This window comes from Grus americana, chromosome 24, assembly GCF_028858705.1.
Source record: "Grus americana isolate bGruAme1 chromosome 24, bGruAme1.mat, whole genome shotgun sequence".
Lineage (NCBI taxonomy): Eukaryota > Metazoa > Chordata > Aves > Gruiformes > Gruidae > Grus > Grus americana.
In genome coordinates this window covers 4,154,144-4,177,943 of record NC_072875.1, presented here as the reverse complement: position 1 = coordinate 4,177,943, position 23,800 = coordinate 4,154,144, and the positions used below count along the sequence as shown (strand labels likewise).

The 23,800-nt window shown below is 45.9% G+C and overlaps 2 protein-coding genes and 1 long non-coding RNA gene across 3 annotated transcripts in view; 1 reads left to right on the top strand and 2 right to left on the bottom strand.

The window, feature by feature from the left end:
- Positions 1-144: 144 nt before the first annotated feature.
- On the bottom strand, positions 145-15,764 carry CRTAM (cytotoxic and regulatory T cell molecule). Its single transcript, XM_054803070.1, has 12 exons — positions 15,667-15,764; positions 12,277-12,423; positions 9,382-9,534; positions 9,051-9,182; positions 5,799-5,969; positions 5,157-5,228; positions 4,903-4,968; positions 3,770-3,841; positions 3,132-3,236; positions 2,610-2,756; positions 2,144-2,227; positions 145-1,249 (listed from the first exon to the last, which is right to left on the bottom strand). Exons 1-12 carry the CDS (start codon positions 15,713-15,715, stop codon positions 1,119-1,121), a joined length of 1,329 nt encoding a protein of 442 aa, XP_054659045.1. The 5' UTR covers positions 15,716-15,764; the 3' UTR covers positions 145-1,118.
- Positions 3,144-4,820, top strand: LOC129196124 (uncharacterized). The gene is made up of 3 exons (XR_008574072.1): positions 3,144-3,275; positions 3,689-3,857; positions 4,171-4,820. It is a non-coding gene; the product is annotated as an uncharacterized LOC129196124 (long non-coding RNA).
- A 2,049-nt stretch (positions 15,765-17,813) lies between the features above and the next one.
- UBASH3B (ubiquitin associated and SH3 domain containing B) overlaps positions 17,814-23,800 on the bottom strand; it is a 75,990-nt gene continuing 70,003 nt past the window's right edge. The window contains exon 14 of the mRNA XM_054803061.1: positions 17,814-22,957. Coding sequence (XP_054659036.1) covers positions 22,820-22,957 — 138 coding nt within the window. The 3' untranslated portion in view covers positions 17,814-22,819. The remainder of the gene's footprint in view (positions 22,958-23,800) is intronic.

Genomic DNA, 23,800 nt, shown 5'->3' with positions numbered 1-23,800 from the left:
CCCCCCCCCGCCGGGAGCGTGGTAGCGGCCGGGCCGGGCGAGAGGCTGCAGGGCGAGGCCACTTTCCATTTAAAAATAAAATTATCCCATGCGGTCACCTGACGGGCTTTTATTTAATTTTTATTTTTTTTTTAAAGCGTTTTTCTTTCTTCTGGTGAGAAATAATAATCTCTAATGGAGGAAAAAAAAAATAAAATACGGCTCTCTGTTGTAATGTACATCTCCTTTACTTCAGGGATTCAGTTTTATCTTACTGCAACAGAAAAGGTTCCCGGCGACGGCATCGCTGCTGACGTAACGCCTTGGCGATTCTCTTAGCTCGTCCGCTATCACGCAAGTGACTTTGTCCCCGGATTTGGGGAGTCCCAGGTGTAACGCTGCCCTTCCTCTTCACCGCTGCCCGGCCCCTCGTTTGACCACCTCCGGATTCTCAGTGACACCCCTGGAAGCTCGCGTGATGTGGGAGACTGTACGATCGTAGCACCCAAAACGCTTCGGTTTCAGAGCCCCTTGCAGACCGGTGCCGATGCGGTCGCGCACGGCCCAGAGCGATGTTACCGTTGCGCGGGCGAGAAACCGAGGCAGAAGTCCTAGCGAGGGGGAACATCCTTTGTTTTTAACCCTTTGGACATCAGGATGCTTTCGCGGTTGGTTAAATACAGCTGGATGTCCAGGTTTGGGCTCGGAATGAGATAATACAAGCCCCAGTTGGTTTGCAGCTCCCCTGGGGTTTCCTGCTCGGTGCCGTGCTTGCAAAGGAAGCGGCCAAAGCGTTAGGTGAATATCTTCAGTCCTGGGGGCTAATTGCGTGTTCGCTTGCCGGGACCCTAATTGCTGATAGGACCCGAGATGGGATCGATGAGCTCTGTTTCTGGCAGTGGTTGATGAAATCCTCTGAGGATTACAGGTAAATCAGTGTGTTCATTGCTGATAGGTTTCTGGTAGCGCCGGTCCCATCTACCTGTCCCACTGTTTAAAGAAAAGCGGTCCCAACCAGCTTTCGGGTCGAGGGTAGCTGTTTCTACTTCTGCTCCTTCAAATCATATTGCTATCTGAACGCCGTAATGTAAATATCAGGAAACAGGGGGGCTTCTGCACATTGTAGGGATTTGCCATTGCTATACATCCGTCTCCTTTCCGCATCCAAATATTTTCTCACTTATTGCGATGGTTTTTTCTCTAGGATTCTTCTGCGTTTTTTCCACATATCCTTCTGTTACATATTGCACGTTGGACTTCTGATTGACAACTGAAAGATAAACACATATTAATTACTGATTTTTTAAAGGGGCGCGTGTGTACCCGCCTGAAATTCATATTAATTAGAGTGTTCTAGAACAATAAAAGATGGCGTGCATTCCTACAAATTGTTAGGGCATCCGTCGCAGCAAAGACAGAGATGCATGATGTGATCTAATGCAGGTTACACGATACTCAAGGCACTAATTTGTACTAGAAGAGGTTTAAATATTTCATATTTCAAAATATTTGAAAAAGAAGGAAAGTTTTGAAAATATTTTGACAATAACCACCAGCCCCCCTTCTCTTTTAATACCGTTTAGGTGCTGCAATAAACCCATGTCGAAAGACGTTGGCAAAGCTCCCTCGTTCTTGCCATCTGGGCTTATTCACCTGCCGAAAGCTGCCTTCATTTAGACAGAAGTCTAAGTGTGGAGCAGAAACAACCCAGCTGAGGAGGCTGACAGACCTCCCTCCATCTGTAGTCACTGGCTGAGGACAGGACTGATGAAGCACTGATGTTTTGGTGGCGGTGAAATCAGGTAAGAGCCATTCAGGACACTTTAACAATAGTAGCATTCCTGGTACAGACCACGCATATTGTTTTTAATAGCGTCTCAGTAGCTTCTATTTAGAAACTAGATAAACCCGTGGCAATTATGCAGTCTAACCAATCAAATAAAAAGCAATGATTTTCATTTTGTACGGTTCTGCGTCACTCTTACTGAAGCTATAGTATCTGTGGTGGACCTCCAGGTATGGAAGGTTCGGGTTTAGAATATTCAGGTTTAAAACATGCAGTTTTCAAATCTCCCTGTATATTAAGATCGACTGCAAACTGCTCTGGCTGTGGTCAGTAGCAATGCTCTAACGGGAATTAGTTTATGTTGGTTAAAGCTTTTACCGTGTCCGTTCTTCTCGTGGCCCGGACTGTCTTCGTTAGATTTGGATTTATAACTCTCCAGTGTCTGGTCTGAAACATCATTTTCTGTGCAGAAAACAAATGTAATTAAGATGTTGAGTTTTTTCCATGACTCTTCCTTGCTCTCTGCCTTGAGCCTAAGAATCCTGAGAGACGAGTTATAAAATGGGGGTTCAATCATCCTGACCATCTAAGAGATATGCTCAAGACAACAATTTTGTTGGCTTTTGTGGCACCTTGTGTCAGTTGAAGCGTGGCTCGAGGCAGTCAGTTACATGGACTCTTCAGCAGTTTTTTGCAACAAGTCACAGTCACTTTTTATGGGAGAAGGACAATTAATCGGTGGCTGGAGGAGCCACGTCTTGTCTCTGCTGAAGAAGCTCCTCAGCTCTCCAGCCCCTCTGAATAAAGCAGCGTCAGCAGTTGCTCGGACACGGCCGTCACTCACCTCTCTTCCACACTCCGTGAGCTTTTTTCAGCTTCCTCATAAAAAGCAGGACAATGATGAGCAGCATGAAAATCAGACCAGCCACCAGGATTGGCAGCAGGAGATTCTTCTCTTTCTTTTTGATGCCTTCAGACTTCAGATCTTGCTCTGTAAAAGAGGCAAGCGTATGTTTGTGGTGTTAAATAGCTTCCTGTGAGGCTCTGGTAATTAAGGCAAGAACGATAGATAGATCCTGGACCAGGCCAGATGAACATGGTGGGAGTGCACAAGTCACCTTATTGGACATGATTAAAATTTTTTCTACTTATATTAACGAGAAAAACTGATTGACTCGTGCCCTGGTACAACAAACAGTAAAATTTAGCTTTTTTTTTCTAGATGTTAAAAGCGGTTGTGTTTCTGTGTTCTCTCCCCAAGATTGCAAGCGTTACCCACGTAATTACCATTACGTGGTCAGAGAGAACCAGCTTGGCGTAAGAAAGCTCATTGCGTATTTGGAAGCTGTCATTGAAGAGTTCGTACCGAAGGTGATGATGGAAATCGCAGATACGTTTTCACTTGGCAGTGGGGTTTCTGTCCTGGAAAGTTCATTTTCTGTGACATTGCCATTGGATGCTGTTTCAGTCCCTGGAGGAATGGAAAGGAGAACAGTATTTTTTCTGAAGGGTAAAGGCATGGTTAAGAAATGCATATTTTCCCGCAGCTTTGAAGTCCAGGGCACCTGGTACTGCAGCAGAAAGGGACTTCTGGAGCCCTTGCCATAAAGCTCTGCGCTCCCTTCCTTAGCGCTGTATTTTGTTTTAATCTGAAGACCACCTAAGCTTTACAAACAGAAAATCCTCAGAGTCTCGTACACATTGTTGAAGTCAGTGGTTCCCATTTATAGTCAAATTAAAACAAAGCTGAGCTTTGACTTTTTGGTCATTTTGGCGCTTTCCCTGTCCTTCAGTTTGCTTCTCTTGCTTGCAAAACCAGGAATGAGCATGTGTCCTTTTCCTTAAAGCAGATTTTAAAAAAAAAAAATTTTTTTTTTTTTTTTGGTATTCTTATCCCTGACTACTCTTTCACTGTCTTCATAGCTCACAGTGGTGCAGTCACCCAGTGTGAGAATCCCCGTCCTTTGCCACCCCCACGCCACGTCTGATGATGTAAGGTCATACCATTGGGGATGCGATAACTCGCCGAACCAGTCAGTCCTTCCTTTCCTGCTGCGGCTGACGTCACTTCGGACCCTGCGCAAACAGAGAGGTGAGCTCCGACTTTCTAACACTCACAGACAACATATCTGTGTAACGAACACTGATTTGTAAAATTAAAATTGTAATGCGTGCTGTGTCTACCAAAAATTTCCATTCGTGAGAGATTTTCTTCCTTATGGGTTCTGTAAGCACATCTAGTGAAAGTCCTGGTAAAAGACTCAGGCTCTCTCCCATGTATGAATTATTTATCGGGATGTTGGTGCCATTCTGTGATGTTTGCAGTCACTGACGTAGCACTTTTAAACAAATACAAACAAAGAGTTCCTGTATTTCTAAACCGGCCAACTGATTTTTCTCTGCAGGGCCTGGCACACCGAGCGGGTGCGTGCGCAAACCTCGGCGGGTTTTGGTCAACCGATTTGGGCAGTGGACCTCTTCATTCTGCTGGAAACCCCTCCTCAGTTCACTAACCGCAACCGTTGTTGCACAGTGCCACCTAGTGCAACCGTCCAGAGAGAAATCCAAGCCTGGGCTCACAGCCACGCCACGATAGCGGCCGGGTCTGGCTGCTGCTGCTAACGCTCATGATGTTCTGCATCCAACCAGAGAGGCTTTGGCTGCTTTCATGGCTCTAAAAGCGAGGGCTCCCTGCACAAGCAAGAAATGCTCTGGTTTGTGTTACACGCTCGTGTGTAATGTGGAGCGTAACGCTGTTCTCGGTAAGCATTTCTGTCCTGGATTGGTAAATTTGTGGAACTAAGGCCAAACTTGCAAGGAGATGTGACATTGGGTTGGCGTTGACGGTGAGCTGGTAGCTACTGGATCCTCTGGTACTGCAGAAGGGCTAGTTGGTTGTTTGGATACTAAAGGAACCCCCCCCCAAACCCAAGACAGAGATCAGAAGAGACATTTTGATCCGATTGAACTGATCCATGAAAAATGAAACCCGCCCTGGTGTGCTCTGTGCTCTTTGGGTCCTCTGTCTGATCGGTGGCTAGACTTACAGTCCTACCCTCCCGCCTCCAGCTTCCTTGTCCTCTGAATATATTTAACGCTATGAAATGAGGAAAAAAAAATGAAAGCGAAACCCTTACCAGTATGTTGTGGGTAGCTCGGAGTGGAGGCGATGCTGCCGTTCAGATCTGACTCCGCTGTGGTCACTGGGGGGGGGGAAAAAAAAACAAATCGGTTCTGAAGGCCGAGCAAAATGTCCCTCAGTGCTGATGGCAACTGCTCTTCTGCAGCCCTAGCTCTGGGTAAAGGAACTGTACGGCATTTTTTGTGATAGATGCTGGGTTTACCTGACCTGTGCATGAATTAAAAAAAATGCCGAGCAGTTAATGCCTACCTGTAGATTGCTCGTTCTCGGAGACACCAGTAGCCACCTCTCGCACAGCTGGCACAGGATTTGGTTTTGTCACTGAAAAAAACCCAACAGCAGTACAACTTTCAGAGCACTTCATAAGCATTTGTTGAATCAAGCAATCTAAGGATGAACGAAGTTAAGGATAATTAATCCATCCAAAAGATGAGTAACTAGGCAGAAGGCAAACTCTACTCCTAGAATTAGTAGACAAGTAGCGTCAGTGTTAATTTACAATATTTACTCCCTGCTAGCTTTCCAAGTGGATGCGTCTAAAAAGCAGAAGGCATGGGAAGCTCACAGCATTTTGAGAACATAAACTTGGAGTTATCTTTAAAGCCGTAGGATAAACATCACCTGAATTCTAGCAGCAGCACAGGGCAACTGATCTGTCTGGGCTGCTGTAGCTTAATGTTTAATGACTTTTGAAGTAGTTAAGAAGCAGAAAAAAGCCCCTAAATCTTAGTTGGGAGTTCTTCTTTTGCCCCAAGTAGCCCTCTCATTTAAAAAATAGATTCCACACATGGGGCAGTAGACTATGGGCTTCAGCTTTGCATGTGTATCTGCATAACTCACTGTTTCAGAGTGGTAAAATGGGATAGCCACAGCTGAAGGAGCCTGTGGTACCTGTCCTAGGGAGGTCCTCAAACTGGAAAGAGGCCATCAGCTTCTCTTCTCTTAGTGCTTGGTGGCGAACGATGCAACTGGCTGTTGAATTGGGCCCGTAAGCGAGGACGCTCAGCGTGCTGGTTGTGGTCCATTTCTTCCCATCAGCTTCTAACTTGTGCTTAGTGTCACCTATACACCCATTGGAAGAAAACATTTAAGTGCTTTCTAGTCAAGAGCAATTTAATGGCAAACCTTCCGGGCGCAATCTGCATTACTTTGCTGTGCTAAAGCAGCACCTGATTACTGTGCAGGAGTGGTTGGTTGCGTAAATGGATTACACGGGAGCCCGAAGGCAGCGAGGTCACGTTTTCTCCCTCAGCAGCTGTTTAAGTGCAGACCTCGCTGCACCTCCTGCGCTCGACCCAAAGCCTCTGCTTGGTTTCATGACTCACGCGGGGAAATTCCCCCGTAGCGCCCTGCGGGACTGCGGCGAAATGTCCAAACACCCACTTTTGGTCCTTACTGAACAGAATAAATTGCTTTGCTGTGTGCCACAGCCACACGTGGCCCATGGTGGGGAGCCTCAGGGCAAGAACCTCCTGTTTTCCGGCACAACCGAGACCTAGAAAAGTTGTGATCCTGCTATGTGATATCCAAGGGCGTTGAATTTGTGTCTTAATAGCTATGGATGTGTTACCCCGAACAAAAATATGTTATGCGGTATTTGTGCATATCAATAAATATGCACAATAAATGTTGATGTGCAACATTTACATTTGTAACAAATAAACATACGACTCTATGAAATCCTGTGCAAGTCCTCTGTCATCCTTACAATCCCCCTTTTGCAGCTGGGGAAGTTAAACACAAAGATTAATTGCCTTGCCATAATGAATTAGAGCCGTGTAACTTGTCTGATGTAGTTCCTAATCCTCTAGGTAATACTGACTTCTACTCGTTGGTACGATACGGAAAAATAAAGATGTGTTTCACGTGACACAGAGACGCGTTTGAATAGCTTCGGTGGAGGGGGAGGTGTTTTTAGATGTTTACCTGAAATGCCCACGGTGGCACAATAATTTCTACTGTCTGTTTATAATGTAAAGGTTCTCTGGAAACAAAGTGATGCTTTCTCTTAATCTGCTACCCTTGGTAACACCTTTATTTCTTAAATGGCAGAAATTCCTGGTTTCCAAATTAGCCTTTACAGCTAACTTGCTGTATCCCATAGACCAGTATTTCTCAACCCTCTTTTCCATCCCCAGCAGGGTCACGTAAGAGCTCAAAAGGATTGCAAGGTGGTTTTGCTAGGAAGGAAATAATCTTTGTCAGCAACAGCTCAGTAATTACAGCTGGTTTGCCCCTGCTGAGCCCTGGTGGAACTGAGGTGCTGCCAGTAATTAAGATGTATTAGCTATTTTCTGATTAGTATAAATATTTGCGGCAAGTGATTAAAGCTGAGAGTGGAAGGGGGAGAAAGGAGTGTTAGTCAGTCACCTTCAGAAAAAGGAAAAGCGCATGCAGAAAGTTTGAGAAACACTGAATGAGGACAGTTACATTTTCCTTTCAAACACTTTAATTCGTGCCTGCCACCAGCAGGCACGTGGTGAAATCAGCCCCTCTTCATGCAAATATTCCTTTTTCTGAAAATCAGCCACAGGTGAAACCAAGCAAGCAGACACAACACAGGCCCTGTGGTGCTTAATTACACTCCCAGGTGCCTGTGGGGGTGGAAATTCGGGTAGTTCTTGCTGGTATGGCTTGCTCTGATGGCTGACTGGGTTAGTGCTACAAAGGCAAGGAGGAGACAGAGGTAAGAATAGTTTTTTGGTAAAATAAGCGGAGAAATGCATGGTTGGCTTTATGCGCTGTGGGAGGTGTTCAGCTGTGTGTTGCGATGTTACAAATAATATACTTTATCAGGCCAGATCTGAGGTCGTTTCAAGTTTAAGGAAACCCTAGTTTTTAGAAGAAGGCTTGGAAAAACGTATGTAAAAACACAGAGGTGATGTATTGCTTCCCTGAGTTCCTAACTTCACAGCTGGTATTCCCCCAAGCCCTCGCAGTCGCGCGCAGCCCGCCTCTTCCCAAAAACGCGCTGGGGTTTAGAACCTGCTTTTCCAAGCCCCGCGCTCTGCTCCAGAGCACCTTTTCCCCCTGCAATCGTGGCCGGCCTTTCCTGTGCCTCACTTACCCGCTTCCCCGGGCGCGATTCCTTTAAGCATAGGGCTTTATGCGGTTGCATTAATGCCTGTCTGTCTGGCAGCCTGGATATTTTAATTTTATTTATTTTTATTTTTTTTTCTTTAGTCTTGATTTCTAGCTCTACTCAAGCCAGCACGCTTCTCTGTTGTTTTCTAGAGCTCTTAGTTAAAAAAGCCATCTTGGGGGGAGAAGGGGGGGCCCCCTGAAGATTACAGGCTAAGCTTTGAATATGTTGCTTGATGATACAAAATACAAGTGAGAGCTTGCTAATACGTGAAAGAAAATACATTTGCATCTATGGGTATTTTCCTCACGCTTTGCTACGGATGCACGTTCCCTCTGCACTGTGCTACGGTTGCAGCTAATAAACTAGTTATTATTAGAACGTGGCCTTCAAAGCAGCTAATTACATAGCACACAAGTTAAACCGAGCTACGCGGTGACGCTGTTCCTCCCGCCGCGCATCCACGCGTGCGGACCTCTCGCTGGGGAGAGCCTCACAGGGTGGGTGCGGGCTGCGTTTCCCGAGCTCTTTTCTCGCTTCGTGCTAGCGAGCTGCCTGGCTCTGAACGGATCCGTGAGAGAGATTAGGCTGCTGGGGTGAGCGTGAGCTGCTCGGCAAAGCTGAGGAGAAAAATTCCCTACCGGTTACAACGTGGAAATAGTTATAATGGATTTGTTAACTGACTTTATACTTGGGCTGTGAAAATTGTGCCTGCAGAGTTTTGGTTTCATTTTTGGGTTGGGTTTGGGTTTTTTTTTCTTCCCCCCAGTGGAGTTTCACTCCAGGCTCTCAAGGGATTTTGGTGTCAAAGTGTTGTGGTTCTGCGCTGAACGTGAGCAAACCAGATGAGCCCTCTGCCTTGCACAAACACTGGAATTTAGTGCTGACTTTTCTCGAAACCTGCACCATGGGGGTCAACTTGTACTAAATGAGCGGGGGATGCGCGGTAGCCCTGAGCTGATGTGTTACAGAAGGTGTTTCACCCTCCAGCATTTTTAACTGTGCCCAAGGCTGATGAGAAGAACCTGTTGGTAATCAACCCCTGGTCCTTTAACACTTACCGGAGAGCTCTATTCCGTTGTCCAACAGCCAGGTAATCTGGGGCTGTGGTTTACATCCCTGGGTATGGCACGACAGTGTTATGCTTCTTCCTGGGTCTCGGGATACTTCCAGTACTGGATCAGAAGGAGCAGCTGTGGCAAGAAGGTTCAGACTCGGTTACAGCACATCTTTCTGCTCAGTTTTACGAACGGCTGCGTTATTGAGGGGGGGGGGGGGCAGGATTATGTTGTGCTGAGCACCGTACAATTGCATGCAAACGTGCAGGTCTGGAGGGGAGAAGCTGGCTTTGTTGTTCTGCTCCTCTGGGGCAAAGCAGGGGAAGGAACTTACCTAACACCTTGACAGTCTTGTTCTTGCTTTTGAATGGGATGCCGTAGTAGAAGCATTTATATACGCCTTCATCACGCACCGTTACGTTAGACAGTCGGATGGATAATTCATCCTTTGAATAATGGATGAGTTTGTACCTCTGATCTCTTAAAGCTGTAAGGAAAATAAAACCCAGCATGCTAATATGTATTGGTACATAAGAGGAAGACAGATAAGCAAAGCAATAATGAATGAGGATAGTTTTCTTTATTGCATTTTTTTTTTTTTTTTAAATTCATCAACACTTGAGGTAAGGGAGCAGTTCTAACACAAAGCGTTCCCGGCTGGTGCTGCACCAGTGAGGAGGCAGCGGGAAACTGAAGAAAGGGGAGGGGGGGGTGTCTGTGCTGCCAGCGAGGAAAATTACATGTTTTTTGTCGCTTTTATTTTCAGGGGGTCTTATTCCGAAGTCCCCAGGTATTATAGCAATTCGGGTTCTTGAAGTGTCTAGGTGGATAATTACAAGCAAACATTGGGGTGTGAGGACACGATACGTGGTGAGAAAAGTATTATGGCCTTTGAACAGAGGGCACAGATGCATGAACTGAGAACCTTTCCCTTCCCCATTCCCCGAGCCTTTATTTGGCCTTGAAAAAAATCACTTCCCCTCTTTGGGTGTGTTTTGTGATGTATAAATGAACGCTATGGTCAGCACACGCCTCTTTATTAATTGCTTATTAATTGGCTGGTTTGCTTCTCCTATCCTTGTCTAATTACCTTGATTTTAATGAGACCATCTCCTGGGATATCTGTACTCCGCTGTACAGTCCCCTTTCTCTCTCTTGACTTTCTAGTCTTTGCTTCATTCCTCCTTCTGGGTGACCCATGGGAGTCCTTGGGGTCAGGCCAGCAAGTCACATGGACTTTTCCCGCAATCACAGCACAGAAAGTGTAACTTTCTGCCCTTAAATTGAACCGAAACTGGGGATGTGTATCAGCCATTAGGGAGAAAAAGACCTCAAAAACTATCTTTTTGGGTTTAATTTTTTTTTTTTTTAGGTGGGGGTCTTGTAAAAAGTTGGGAGAAAATCGCAGCGGTACTATAATTTATGAAATTATTAAATATTATTTTGAAATCACCATGATGTAAGACTTGTAGCTAGCTCGTCATATTTTTAGCTACAGTGAGACCGGAGGGAACTGATTCACGAAGTGGTTTATCGGAGAAGCAATGTGCCAGATTCTCAGAGGTGATTCAGAATAAAAAATGAAAATGTCCATGCGCAGTGTAAAGTTTGGTTTCTCTCTAAACGAGGACTGTTTTCTTTTGTATTGCAAAAGGAAAATATTCAGCCTGCCTGACTTATCCGAGGATCCAAATGGTTTGCAAAGGCTAGTCCTTGTGGGTGTTACATCATGCGTCTTGCTGAAGGATAATCGTGGGATGTTGAAAGTACGGGTTGAATCCTCAGGTGATTTAAGACAGATATACTGTTTTGTTCACCCTGGTCAGAGTCTGCTCCTATAGGTACAAGTGGATATGTTCTTTCCCTAACCTTCTTATGTTGCTGTGTCAACTCAGCAAAACTTTAAGCGTCAAAAGGGCTAGAGCCATTAAAAGATGGAGATATTTAAAACCGGGTATGGGCAGAATAAAATGTCTCGGTCCAAAATTGTGTGAATAGAAAGAGTTTGTGTTTGCAGCCAGGGTCATAGAGAACTTGCATAAATGAAGGAATTTTTGCTACTCTCGCCTACCTCTACGGTGTAAAATACTGAGAACATACGTATATGCCAAAAAGAGAGATAACTGATGGAGAAGTGATTTCCTCCTAGGTCTTGCAGTTCTTGGGTGCACGATTGGACTAATAGACGGCAACAGGGGAGAGGAACCCCCGCCATCGCCTGCTGTGGTTTTTGGAAGCACAAGGCGGGTTGCAATAGCCCTGTTTCCCATATTGATTAGCTGTCAGTGGCTCAGCACTGAGGTTTTTTGGATCCCGTTTGAACCAAATGGTTCATACACATTATGCTGAGAGTACAGAACTTGGGATTCTGGACTCCACAGGAAACAGTTCCTGATACTTAAATGTGCGAGTCATTTAAAATTGCTAATGAACGCTCGTCCCACTTGCTCTTGTAAGTGAGTAAATAGGAGCAACAGTTACTCATGACATTTTCCATTTAGAAATATTGGCAATACTTGTGGGAAATATGAGTAGGCTGGTTTGAAGGGGGGTGGCAAGACCTGGTGGCTGGGACTTCCAGAGCTACCAAAGAGGCCCCTCGGTTCCTGGGCAGTTTCAGTGGGAATTGGGTACTCAATGTCATTTGGATAATCTTCAGTCATTATTATCAATAAAGCCTAAAGGCTTTAACAAGCAGGGATGCTGACTAGGTACTGTACAAATGAGGAAGACCGAGACAGTCCTCATCTTGGAGACCTGTCAAATTTGGACCTACAAGAGGAGAGATAAGGATAGAGAGACAGGTATAGGGAGTGGAAGGGAACATAAGATTTCTAACTTTGGCTTTGTCAGCACCTATTAGAAAACACTGCTGGTTTTCTAAAAATTTCCTCTTGATGCACTATGTCAAATTCCCTGATGGGCAGAAGAGTACCCGGGGCTTTCACGCACATCCGCTCCCATCTCTCTTGTAAGGCGAGAGTGGGTTTTTGTGCTAATCTCTTAGGTGCTGGTGGTAGCTAAAAAGCTAAAAGCTCTAGTGCCAGACCACTCTTGTGGGGGTTTCCGTTTCATCAGTTTCCTGCCAGAAAGGGGCCGAACATGAAACCATCTCGAGCGGTTGGGTAGCAAGTGAGTCAGACTGGCCGTGGGTGGGAGTGGAGAAGCCCACTTCTGAGTGACCCTCCAGCCCCGCGTGGAAAGTGCTGCATTCAGTTTTCGCACTTACCCCGATGGGTGTTGAGAAAAATGGCAAACCCGTGAGGGTTTAACCATTGCCGGGCAGAACCTTTGTCACTGCTGAGGGTGCAGCGGAGATTTAGGTCCTCTCCTTCCTTTAGAATTACGGTTTCACTGCCAGCTCCTGGAAAATCCCCTGTCAGAGATGGGGGGGGGGAAAAACCCAAGTATTAAAATGCGACATGAAGTAAAGTGACAATGTTTTGCACAGAGTAATATGTCAATTTTCTTTTTTTTTCCAAGGGTGTAAAGGTTTTTCTACATGAGGAAACCTGCCAGTGTGATTGTACTGATATAAATAAATCACAGGCTTTAGATAGGTCATCACAGTCACTGGGTAAGACTTGTACTAACGGTTGTGATCTTTACCTGCTAGCACAACCAGACTTATTAAATCTTATTCCACAAGAGTGAACAAAGAATCGATAGCAGACCCATTTAATGCACGTTCCCCCTTCTATGTTAACACAAACATTAATTTTCATTATTCCATGTTCCATTCCCGATTTGCAAGTGTGTGCGACTGAGCGGTGAATGATCGGCACCTCTGAAAAATGAGGCTTTTTTATTCAGAAAATGTAACGCTGCAGCTGCTTTGAACTGGCTTTGAAACTTCTTTCCTAGGCAGGATCCACAAATGTGGCCTGGCACAGGTTACTAAAATGAAATTTCATTCTCTCTCCTCCCAGTTCATTTTATAGATGGGCAGTAAAGTGTGTTTTTCTCTCCAGACATTCGAAGATACATAATACACTTTGTGAAAATATTTGATGGCCTGGAATGAATTGCCATCTCCAGAAAAAAGCACGCCCCGGAGAAATTACTGAGAGTAGTGCCTGGGTCAGAGTTAAGTAAATAGGCAGTAAGAGGGTTTTATTTTTCATTCCTGTTTTGTGTGTTTTGATTTTATTTCCCAGGTAGCTGTCTGCTCCGAGTTCCTACTGCGTACACGAGCACTGCAGTTTGGGGAAACGACTGTTTCTGGGCTTCAGGAAAGCTTTTCATTTTCTTCCAAGCATTTAAAAATACACCAGAAATGAAGCTACCGTAGGGCATTCTCGCTGTACCTGATGTTTCCCACTAAAATCAGAGGGAGGACTTGTCTCCCGCTAAGGCAGTAGTTTCCCCTGGGGACCTGTCGCCGTGTCTCACCCTTGCGTTAGGGTCAGTGATGCAGCTTGCGACTTCACAAATAACAAACGTACCACGGACCTTTTATCTTTCGTCACTGTCTAATCTTTGGAGTCTATCAGCTTGCAGAAGAGATTTCCTTGTAATATCTCAGTATTTTTACGTCCCAGTTTGTAAGTATGATGTATGTTGCTTTCGCTAAGGAGACCCTGTGCAGCACAGATGCGCTGCCTGTCCTCACTGCGCAGGGCTGGGTTCCGAAGTGCCGTACGCTGCCGAAGCCCTGCTGACCTTAGAGCGGCCGTCAGTGATTTACCATCACGTACGGCGCATCAGCGCCTTTGGCTTACGTTTCCTCGCGATTCCACCTCCGTTTCCCAGAGCTAGAGTCTCAGCTGCTTCCTCAGGGCTTGTGCCACGTAGGGCTGTGTGCAGAGGAGCAGCAGGAAAGGAAAAGCTCCTTGCACGGGTTCCACTTGTGAAGACCAGTGTCAGGAGGTGTGTATTGTTAAGGCAGCAGAGAGGGCCTTGTCTGTGGTTTTCCATGGGGCCCTTCTGCGTTTTTTTCATAGCGATGGTTTCCTGTCGCTAACAGCAGCGTGGGGTCTTTCAAGTCGCACCTTTTGAGGTGAGAGCAGCGAGACTGAACGAGAAACGGTGGGGGTGTTGCTTGCTTTTCTAAACCAGAAGAAAGCAGCCCCAAGAACAGAGCATATATGTAATTTCCATGAGAGACCACGGCTTCGTTCAGACCATGACTCACAGGACAAATTTCTTTCCTTGTACAGGGGGCAGTTTGACGTGGCTGTGGTCTTCAAGCCACCGTAGCATGCCGCGGTACAGTCACTGGGGCGTGGGAGGTGCTCCCGTGCCAGCTCCGGAGGACGGTGGCTGTTGTACCGTATGGATCCCAGGTGCCCTGGCTACCTGGAATAATTAGTCTGGCATCAAGCACGGCGATATATCCGCCTTCTTGCCAAGACAGGGCAACAATTTCTTGCTAGAAATTGCAGGATGCAACTGAGCAGAATGGCTCATGCCTCTGGTCGCTCTTATTTTAGCCGTCAGAAAGCGCACAGAGAACTTGTCACGGTGATGCGCGCTCGACGCATCATTTCAGAGTTATCTTTAAAACCGTAGCCTATAGAGATGTCCTGTTTAATAAGTCAGTTTTGACCTCTGGCTGCAGACCTGCGAGTGGGAGCGTGAATGAATTCTGATGGCCAAGAGCAGCTAGCGGTTGTCAGCAGGTACAAATTCATCATGCGGGAGTCTGGCAATATTGGGGGAAAAGGGGGTCGTACACTGAAACAGAGGGAAAGCCGCTCGTTTGGAGCGAGTCTAAAGGGCACCGCGAGTGCTAGTTCAGCCAGGATACAGCTGACAGGCCTGGCTTCTGGTAAACACAATCAATGGCAATAAAACATCCTAAGCATACAGCATAACAGAACGTTTCGTCGCTGTTTGGACACCGAGCATTGACGCGGCCTCTGCTAACAACACCTTTGTGTGTGAGAGTATTAACGAAGCATCAGCAATAGCCCTGCTACGGTTTCTGCTCCAGCGTTTGTTAAGGAGGGAGAGGGACCGCTGCTTCGGCCAGCCCCAGGCTCGCGCGTGCGTTCCTCCCGCAAAGATCAGGAGCGAAGCCTGCGAGAAACCTGAGCTGTAGATAGCTGTCTTGCTGCTTTCCAGGCTTAAATCTTTGCCTGTTTGACATGGTCAAATACGAACCTCATATGCTCTCCTGTGTATGAAAAAGGAGATTAGCAAAGCAGGTGTAAGCTACATCCTCTAGTAGGAGTAAGGAGATCGAGCGTTTAAGCTGCTTTTCATTCTCAACATACTTTGCAAGTGCTTTCTAAGTTACTCTGACTTCTTATATTAGCCTCTTTTTACACAATACATGAGCAAAGGCACACACAGATATCCAAGCCATGGAAAGTAAGCAGTGATCCTCTGTCTAAATTTTAAGGGAGAATCTTTCGATTTCCCAGCTCCAGCATGCCGCCAGCTGCTAGGAGGTAAATTCATCTCACCGATACCGTGTTTAGGAGTCAGCTGGAATTCAGCACTGACACACTTTGGAAATTGGGTGACAATACAGCATTGTCCACAAGAAAACAACAGCAACAACAACAGCAGCAAAGCTGCCTTGTGCGTGGTGTGCTGAAGCTCTGGAAATTGAATTCTCCAAGCTGGGCTGCTTGCAAAGGGGAGATCGTGCAAGGCAACGCGTATCGCTTACCTTGCATGAGGAACAGAGCTGCGATGTGTAGCACCCTGGTGAAAGTCATGTTGTGGTGTGGGGCGCAGGCGGTCTGTGCTGACTTCCTCTCCCTGCCGGGGCTGCTGTGCAGCCGGTCCCTTTTCAGCACTGGGGGAGCAGATTTACCATGACTTCATCACTGCCGGGGTCTCTACCTCCTTTCCTTCTCTCTGCTGTTCCACTCGTCCCCCATCTCGTGTTTCCTATGTGTTGGTGACTGCTGAGAAACCAGTGACCTCACAGGTGCCTAAAATGAAACTGGTGGGTGACAGGACTTGGGAGCACTCCACCTCGCACCCCCTCCAGCTCTGTCTCGCTCAGCGTCTGTGTGGGGGGAGAAGTACATGGAGGGGGAAGCAGGTAAAGGTTAAGAGAAACGTGGACCCTGGGGACCTGGGCTAACCCCTCCTGGGACCCCTGCTGCAGTGATCCTATGGGTGCACTGTGCCAGATTTAATTCCCCAAGATGAGGAGGCACCCAGGCAGGCAGAGCTTATTTGGTGGACACCGCTGTAGTGCAGTAACCGGCAAGTTTGCTTGAAAACCCAGCTGTGTAATTTAAATTCCTGGAAAAATAACCTCGCATCACTCTGGATCTCGTGCCGCCACGTGCGCAGCAGGTTTGCTTTGCTCTGCTTGCGAGGATCCTGGCAAAACAAATAATGAGAGAAAGGCGTGTGGTTTGTGGCTCTCCGGGGAACGGAGAGTATTGGTGAGGTGGTTGTGAAAGGTTCGCTGAGCACCGAAGCGCAGGGCGGAGGGATGACTACATCAAGGAGGTCCCAGAGGACCGGTGGCAGAATCTGGGTTTCTCATGTCCCCTTGCAGGTCTGATTATTTCAGGAGCGATCTGGGGCATAGCAAAGCTTTTTGCGTCTCCTGGCTGTGCGATGCCCAGTAACATCATGAGATTTATCTGAGCCCGTTGTAGGCAGAGCCTCTTCTCATGATGTAGCCACGGGTGCTGATTTCCAAAAAGGCTTTGGCAGATCCTCTTCTGGCACTTCTCTGCAACTGCCCGACACTTAGTGCAAATGACTAATGCTGTCAAAATGAGCTGACTTTAATACGATAAGAAATATGGTTTAAAAACCATGTGCATTTGCAGGACATGGGTTTGAGTGAACCGGACAAAATGGTTAATTGTAAATACATTATGCATTTCACTTCTAATTTATTAGAACCTGCTTCCATTAAACTTTCAGGTGCACGGATGTGCGTCATTCTATTAGTGTATATTTGATTGATAAAAGCTATGGCTTTTATGTTAATCATAATATAATCAGTTTTACTGGAAAACAGCGCCATGAAGTTTAATGTAGACAGTTGGTTTGAAAGGAAAGTCTCGCTGGCTGCTAAAACTACTGCTGGATTAAAAAATCCAGACCAAGAAAGAAGATATGTGTTCTGAAGGCAAGCAGTGCTTTGGTTTGAAAGTTGTGCTTTCAGTCCCGCACATCTAAACCTGACAGTAAAAGCCATCAAGCAGTAGAGACACTGAAGCCACCCGCCTCCAACCCAGAGGGAAAACTCCACGGAAAACCAGACTTGAGATGGTTTTGTGCCATCTGCTGTCAAACTAATGAACTTCATCTTCAGTGGAGGGAAGGAAAACGAAGCTCAAATTGCCCTTTCCCCTTGATGTCTCCCAGGCTTGCGCCCCATCCGGGTGGGCAGCCCGAAATGGGATGTGGTGAGGGCAGCGCTGCGACCCAAACTGGGAAAGAGCCCCGACGCCCTGGTTGTTTCAGGATCCCCACGGAGCTGCTCTCCAGGCGTGCGCCCGGTGCCGGCGTCATTCCTACCTGTGTCTTGCTGGAGCCGCTGGAAAGACTTGCTCAAGGTGCACCCCCAGCGATGCACAGACCCCTCTGAAGAGGCACTTCACCGAAGGTCTGTGTCAGAATATTTGCTCCGGCAAAGTCCGACACGTTTCCAGAGGAAAATTTAAATAGGAAGGGCAAGGTGCGGGTGCGCGGCATCTTTATTAAATCATCTCCAAGACGGTTTTGTCCGACTTCTGAGAAATCCATTTAATGTCATAAGCAAATTAAAATGCAGTGGTTGTTTTAACAGTTGTTAGCACTTGAAACTGAGATTAAAAACAACCAACCAACCCCCCCCCCCCCCCCCCCCCCCCCCAAAATAAAAAAATACAGATGTCACAGGTAATTACAGCTATTTTTGGCAATACAATTATTGGGTTTTTTTTAAACAGCAAACATTTTTCTCAAATAAATACAATCTGCTCACACTAAAAACATAATAAACAGAATGATACAACAGGTTTAAAATGACAAAAAAAAAAAAAGGTATCCATTGATAACATCAAGTTTTAAGAGATGTCCACAGAGAGAAACTTCAGAAAATACATTTTAATGGGAAGTAATAGAAAGGAACTGGCTGTGTATTTTCTGTTATGTAGCATGTATGGTTCATGAATATTCCCTAGGGAACGAGTATTTGAGGAAGTGGTGAGAAGTAAGTAGTGATTTAGAGTGTGTGCAACCAATCACACTTACTGCTTAATTTACTTTTTTTTCATTCATTCGCCATTTTAAGCATGTCTGCTACCACCGTCATTTCACACGTATTTTTAAAGTTCAAATAATATCCCCTACGCTTAGGCTCTCTTTAAAAAAAAAAAAAAAAAAATCTCAAAACCCACAAACCAAACCTGTTAAGGCTTCCTCTCTAAACAACAGATTCCATACCGGATTTCAGTATGTTTTAAGTTGCGAAGCATCGCAAACTAATTTCCAGCTCCGAGTTTAAATGAGGGTTAGTTGACTACAGCCTAACTCAGCCATCTAGCACCCCTCTTTTTGGAATGAACGTGGATCTAATCAGACACTAAATCTCGCTCTCCTTCTACAGTCAGGACTGGAAGGGCTCAACCCCGCACAGATCCGACTCCTCCGGATACCTCATGAAGTCAGTTGTGGGGTGGGGGGGGAGCAGCCTGTGGTAGGACCTGGCTTTGCGTGGCTTCATCCCAAGCCCGAGGAAATCGTGAGGAATCTTCCTCGTTGTTTCTCTGGGCTCCGGATCTGACCGTTGCGAGGAACCGGAGGGAAGAGTTTACATCCCCTCGTGCCCAGCGCGGTACGCGGGAGCTAAGGAGAGAGGCTGAGTTTGTTGCGGTGCTGTACGCGACCCCCTCCCCACCCTCTGATGTTTTACCCAAGAGCCGCAGTTAGCACGCAGACAAAGACGACAGGACCCACGTCCCCGAGACGTTGCTACCTGGGGGTGGGGGGGCTCAGGGCTGCGGGTACGACGCGATATGCTGGGAAACAGCACTGTAGCATCCCTTCTACCCTCGTTGTTTTGCAGAATTAACCGCTTGCGTTGCCTTCGCTGAAGATAATTCCTGCAGAATTCTCGTAAACGGCCACTTATTTGGTGATGTAAATGATCGCTTTGATAATAACGTTGACACTAGAAGCTAACACCAGAGGAGAGCAGGAGGCTCCTACCATCAGCTGACTTCTTTCTGAAACTGTTCAGACTGAGTGAAAAGGGAAATATGTTTGGTTTTTTTTTCTGAAGTTATGGCCTGGATCCTCAGTTTGCATAAGCAAGCAAAACTCTGTTGATCTGCCTATACGGTGTCAATTCACGCTCACGGAGAACCTGGCTCCGCGCTCAGAGGGTTGAAGTGTTTGGCTGTAGCTGCCACTGCACTAAATGTAAGGGAAATGCATCAAACTTTAGACCTGGCACCTGCATTAAACTGGGAAGGTATGCGCACGCAGAGCTCAAGCCCCGTCGGCTTCGGCAGAGGGAGGCACAAAGTGCAGTGACCAGGTTTTGATCGAGAGTTTGTCCTTAACTTTTTCAAATAACCCTGGTTTTGACCTTCTGGTGCCGAGCGTCATCCCGTCAGCTGCTGCTGTGCTAGAATTTGATTCTGTGCTTTGATTCTTGTTTTTATTTTTTTTTTTTAGCCCAACCCATAAATTGCAGTTAATGAAAATACCGGATGAATGACTTAATCTCGGCAGATTTCCAGCTTTATTCCTTAATTGGGAAGAGAGGGAGAAATCTAGGAACTGCTACTTGCCTCCTTATACCGTAATTAAACTGTTGGGATCCGATGCAGCTCACAGTGAAGGCAAGGAAAAGACTTGCACGCACTTTAGATAGATCAAGTCTAATGTTGTTTGGGGACAAAACACTCAACTGTCGTTAAATACACGTTAATAAGCAGCAATGGAGTGAAAGTGAAGCAGCAATTGTTTCATATTCTTAACATCTCAATTAAAAATTTAGAAGGAACATCTTTTTTTCTTCCCCCCCCCCCCCCCAATGAGCCTTATCAACGTGAGACTACCTAACACAAAACGCCTATGAGAAATCAAAATGCTAGAAGAAAATAAGAGTTTTCTTTGAGAGTCTTGACACCTGAAAAATCTAATTTGAGATAAGACTACAATTGTCAAAATACTTTCCCAAGCATCCAAAAATATACTTTTTTTTAAAGAGGAGCATATTTTAACATCTACCTTCTCAAAGAGAACACTCTTTTCTATATTACTTACTATATGCAAATATCAGCTAGTACAATATTCAAATTGTGCATTCAGGTTTTGTTCCCTCTCTGTTTCACGCTTCCCTCTAAATAAACTCCTTGTAATGCTGTCTAACAGCAACAGGACCTGAGCAGCCGCCGCTGTTTTGTACAGGCAAGATTTGTTGCCCCAAATTACGTGTTGCTGGCCCATAGCATGAAACAAAAAAAAAGTCCGGAGAATTACGCGTGCATCAGTAACCAAATCATATTTTGGTGTGATTGTCATCTATTTAGTTTTCAACTCTTTGCAAATTTGCGGTGAGTAAGCACGGAGGAAAACAAGCCAGAAATGCTCTTCAGAATGTCTGTACGCAGCCAAAAATAGTTTAAATTACAGTTAAAAACTAAAGTGACAGCAATATAACTGCATGGGAGCAGTTTCTTCTGTCATCTCATAAGTTATCTCCCTGACTTTTCAGTATACATCCCTGGTATAATAATGCACTTATGAATGGCCTACTGTGTATTACATAGTCATAAACGTATAAATAACGGACTATCGTTATGGATCGTGACAACGTACATATTGCACACGATGAGCTCTCTGCTGACTCAAAATCTATACAGAACCTGGTGTACTCTTCCTGGCAAGCTCAATAAAACCCAGAGACAAAGCTGAGCTAAAACCCCTTAAGATTTGTTACGGCGCAGTTGCAGAGCGTTTTGCCTCGTTTAGGAAGAAGGGATCGCGGTTTATCGCTCCTTATTTCTTCTGACTGCTGAAAGTCCAGCTCGGTCATACCCTACTGAAGGTGAGACTAGTCCCACTGAAGGCTTGATGGGTTAAAGGAAACCAACGCAAAATCAAACTTTGATCTTGCTATGAATAATAAACCTTCGTTCGAAGTTGGCCAGCGTAACCTTTTGTGCCGTATAAACATTTCAAATGAGGACACTGACGCTTTCTGCAGAGGGAAAGCTGGACAGGAATGGGGTACCCAGGATGCCAGAATTTCTTTCCTGGTACTTCTGAACCTGCCTTTGACGCTATTTATGGGAATACTCAGAGTTGTGGCCCAAACCAAGAAAGAACTATGCCTAAATCTCTTTCATCCCATTTAAGCACATTTTAAAGTACCTTCTCAAAGTGAGCCTACACTGATAAAGACCCGTACAAATATCTGCAGGAACTCTCTGACCCAAGGCTGATGACTTAAGATAATACTAATCTAAAAGAAATCTGCTCTGAAGCCAGTTTATATTATAAACTACCCACTGCGGTGTATTTTGCGTTCTCCTGTGAAGCAGCTGATAGTGGGATCGTGCGGGCTGTTGCACTAAGAGGACACTTCCTATGATCTCAAAGATTTTAGCTACGGGCAGAAACCCTTCTCTTACCCTTCTCCCAGAATCCTAACCCTTCCCCCACCAGATAAATAACATCTTTTATAGGCCAAAGCATGTTGCTCCTAAATTTAAAGCGTACTGGTTTTTCAGCTCTGCTTTGTCTTTATGACAGATGGCACTTAGGAATTAAGGAAAAGGAAACAAAGCGTGCAGCGGAGGCTGAATTTCAGCGTCTTTTTGATGTCGTCATTACCTCCTGAAGCAAGCTGCTTACCGCAGAACCTCACCAGGGCTGATGGAAAAGCTCACAAGGGACAGAAAGCCACCACTGTGTAAATGACCAGCATAAAATCTCAGTATAAAAGGGAAAAACCTTTTCCAAAGTCTTCTGAAGGGAATTTAAATGACACAAACACTTCAAGCTAGGTCTGTGCACAAGGGTGGATTTCAATAACCTAAATAAAGGAAAAAAAAAAAACCCCACCCCACCCAACTTTCTAAATCCTTCAGGTTTGGTTGGAAAAGGTTTATTTCACCTCCGCTTAAAAGAAACTGCTCCCAGTTTCAGTGCTGTCTTTTGATGTGCAAACTTCATCTGTAACTGATGCGAAATTCAGAATTTTCTTCTGATGCGGATCAGCATCAATCAATCTTTGCATCCACGGTATGCCCAACACACCACCTAACGCAGTGCTCAAATAGAGGAGAGGAATAATCTGATGCTGCCTGCGGAGGCAACGCTGGAGTCTCATTTCCAGCTGGTGGTGGTACGCTTGATGGAAGGTGCTGAGAACCTGGGTGCTGTGCGTGAGGGGGGGTGTCAACATGTGCTCCTCAAAAAGCCTGCTAATGCTTTGCAAAAATAGTAGTGAAAAAAACCCCCAGCATCCTGAATGCTCGACTTTTACACAGTGCTAGGTGTTTCTGACGTGGTGCAGAAGGCAGTGAAAGTTACTGGTGTTAGCAGAGCTCCGTTCACGGTGGGAAAATCTACCCGAGCTACCGACTAAACAGAGACTCTCTGCGGTGCAAGAGCTTCGATCTGTATTTTGAATTTTTTTTCCTTCAAATCACTCCCTTTTGCATTTGCCTAGTTGTATATAAGAACTTTTGCATGACCGTGGCTATGTGAGAGATATGCTAGAACAGCTGCTCGGGTGATCCACTGAACATATTATGACTATTTTTCCACTGTCAATAAACACAAGAAAGAGACATTCTCCAACGCTTAGAAAGGCCATGGGTTTTTCTTGCTTGTGTGGCTTTTGCCTATTCTTGTAGTAAGGTTTCTCTCCAGTTAAAGCCTCCAGTTGGTCCGTGTGTGAGAGGGAGGATGGGGGGGTCCGTAAGCTGCCAAACACCTGTATCTCCCAGTTCTTCACACGAACAAAACCCCAAGTATGGAATCTGTGTGAAGAGAGATGGAAATAAAGGCAATGAGCAGGGATCGAGCGGTGCAAGGAGGGAGCTCCCCTCCGGGCTGAAGTCCTGCCGTGCTACTGAAGCAATTTACTCTCTTCTCTCCCTTTCCCTCTCTCCCCAAAGTCCATTTTCAAAAGATGATTGTAGGACTCAGGTATAACAGCGAGACTTTGTGCACCATTATACGTGCAAAAGGCTGGGAAAGACAGATTCTACCCTTCTAACGTAGTTTAAATATGGGCCAGTTTGAACCAAAGACGTCCCGTTGGCTGACATGGTCCCAAACCCTGAAGGCCAGCACAGCTATGGAGGAGAAATACGGATGCTACTCTGGCTCAGGTGTCTTCAGATCAAGTATGAGCTGTGAATATCCCAGAGAGTGTCTGCAAGGCTGGCAGTGGACAATGCCACCTCCGTAAGCCAGGGCAGGAGTAAAGGAATGAAGGCAGAAGACCCCGTGATAATTTTCAGGCCTTTCCCCTGACCGTTAAAAGCTCTTTCGAGTGAAATGAGAAGGAGAAGTGTTGTAGGGCAGAAGTGCCCTGTTAACTGTGGTTAGGGTGTTTTCGGCACTGGAGGGCACTGTGGGAGTCTCTGCACAGCCCCAGTATCTAAAAGCATTAAAGCAGAGTCACTGCAAGCCCATTCGTAGGTGGGCATCTGATCCCGCGCTATCCGTTACAGAAGTGACACGTTGAGATAAGCCTCTTAAACCAACCTGCTTTACCCTCGCGACTTCTGAAATGGATGGAGCTCAATAGCAGGCAGAACCATCAGACAGGAGGAACAGAGTGTCCTCTGCCTGGTTAAGCAGATTGCAAATTTCTT

Coding starts and splice junctions, on each gene's coding strand:
- CRTAM (XM_054803070.1), bottom strand. CDS start 15,715: ATGACTTTCACCAGGGTGCTACACATCGCAGCTCTGTTCCTCATGCAA. Junction 9,535..12,276: donor TTTTCTCAACACCCATCGGG/GTAAGTGCGAAA, acceptor TTTTCCTTACAG/CTTTAAGAGATCAGAGGTAC. Junction 2,228..2,609: donor TCACGGAGTGTGGAAGAGAG/GTGAGTGACGGC, acceptor TTTTCTGCACAG/AAAATGATGTTTCAGACCAG.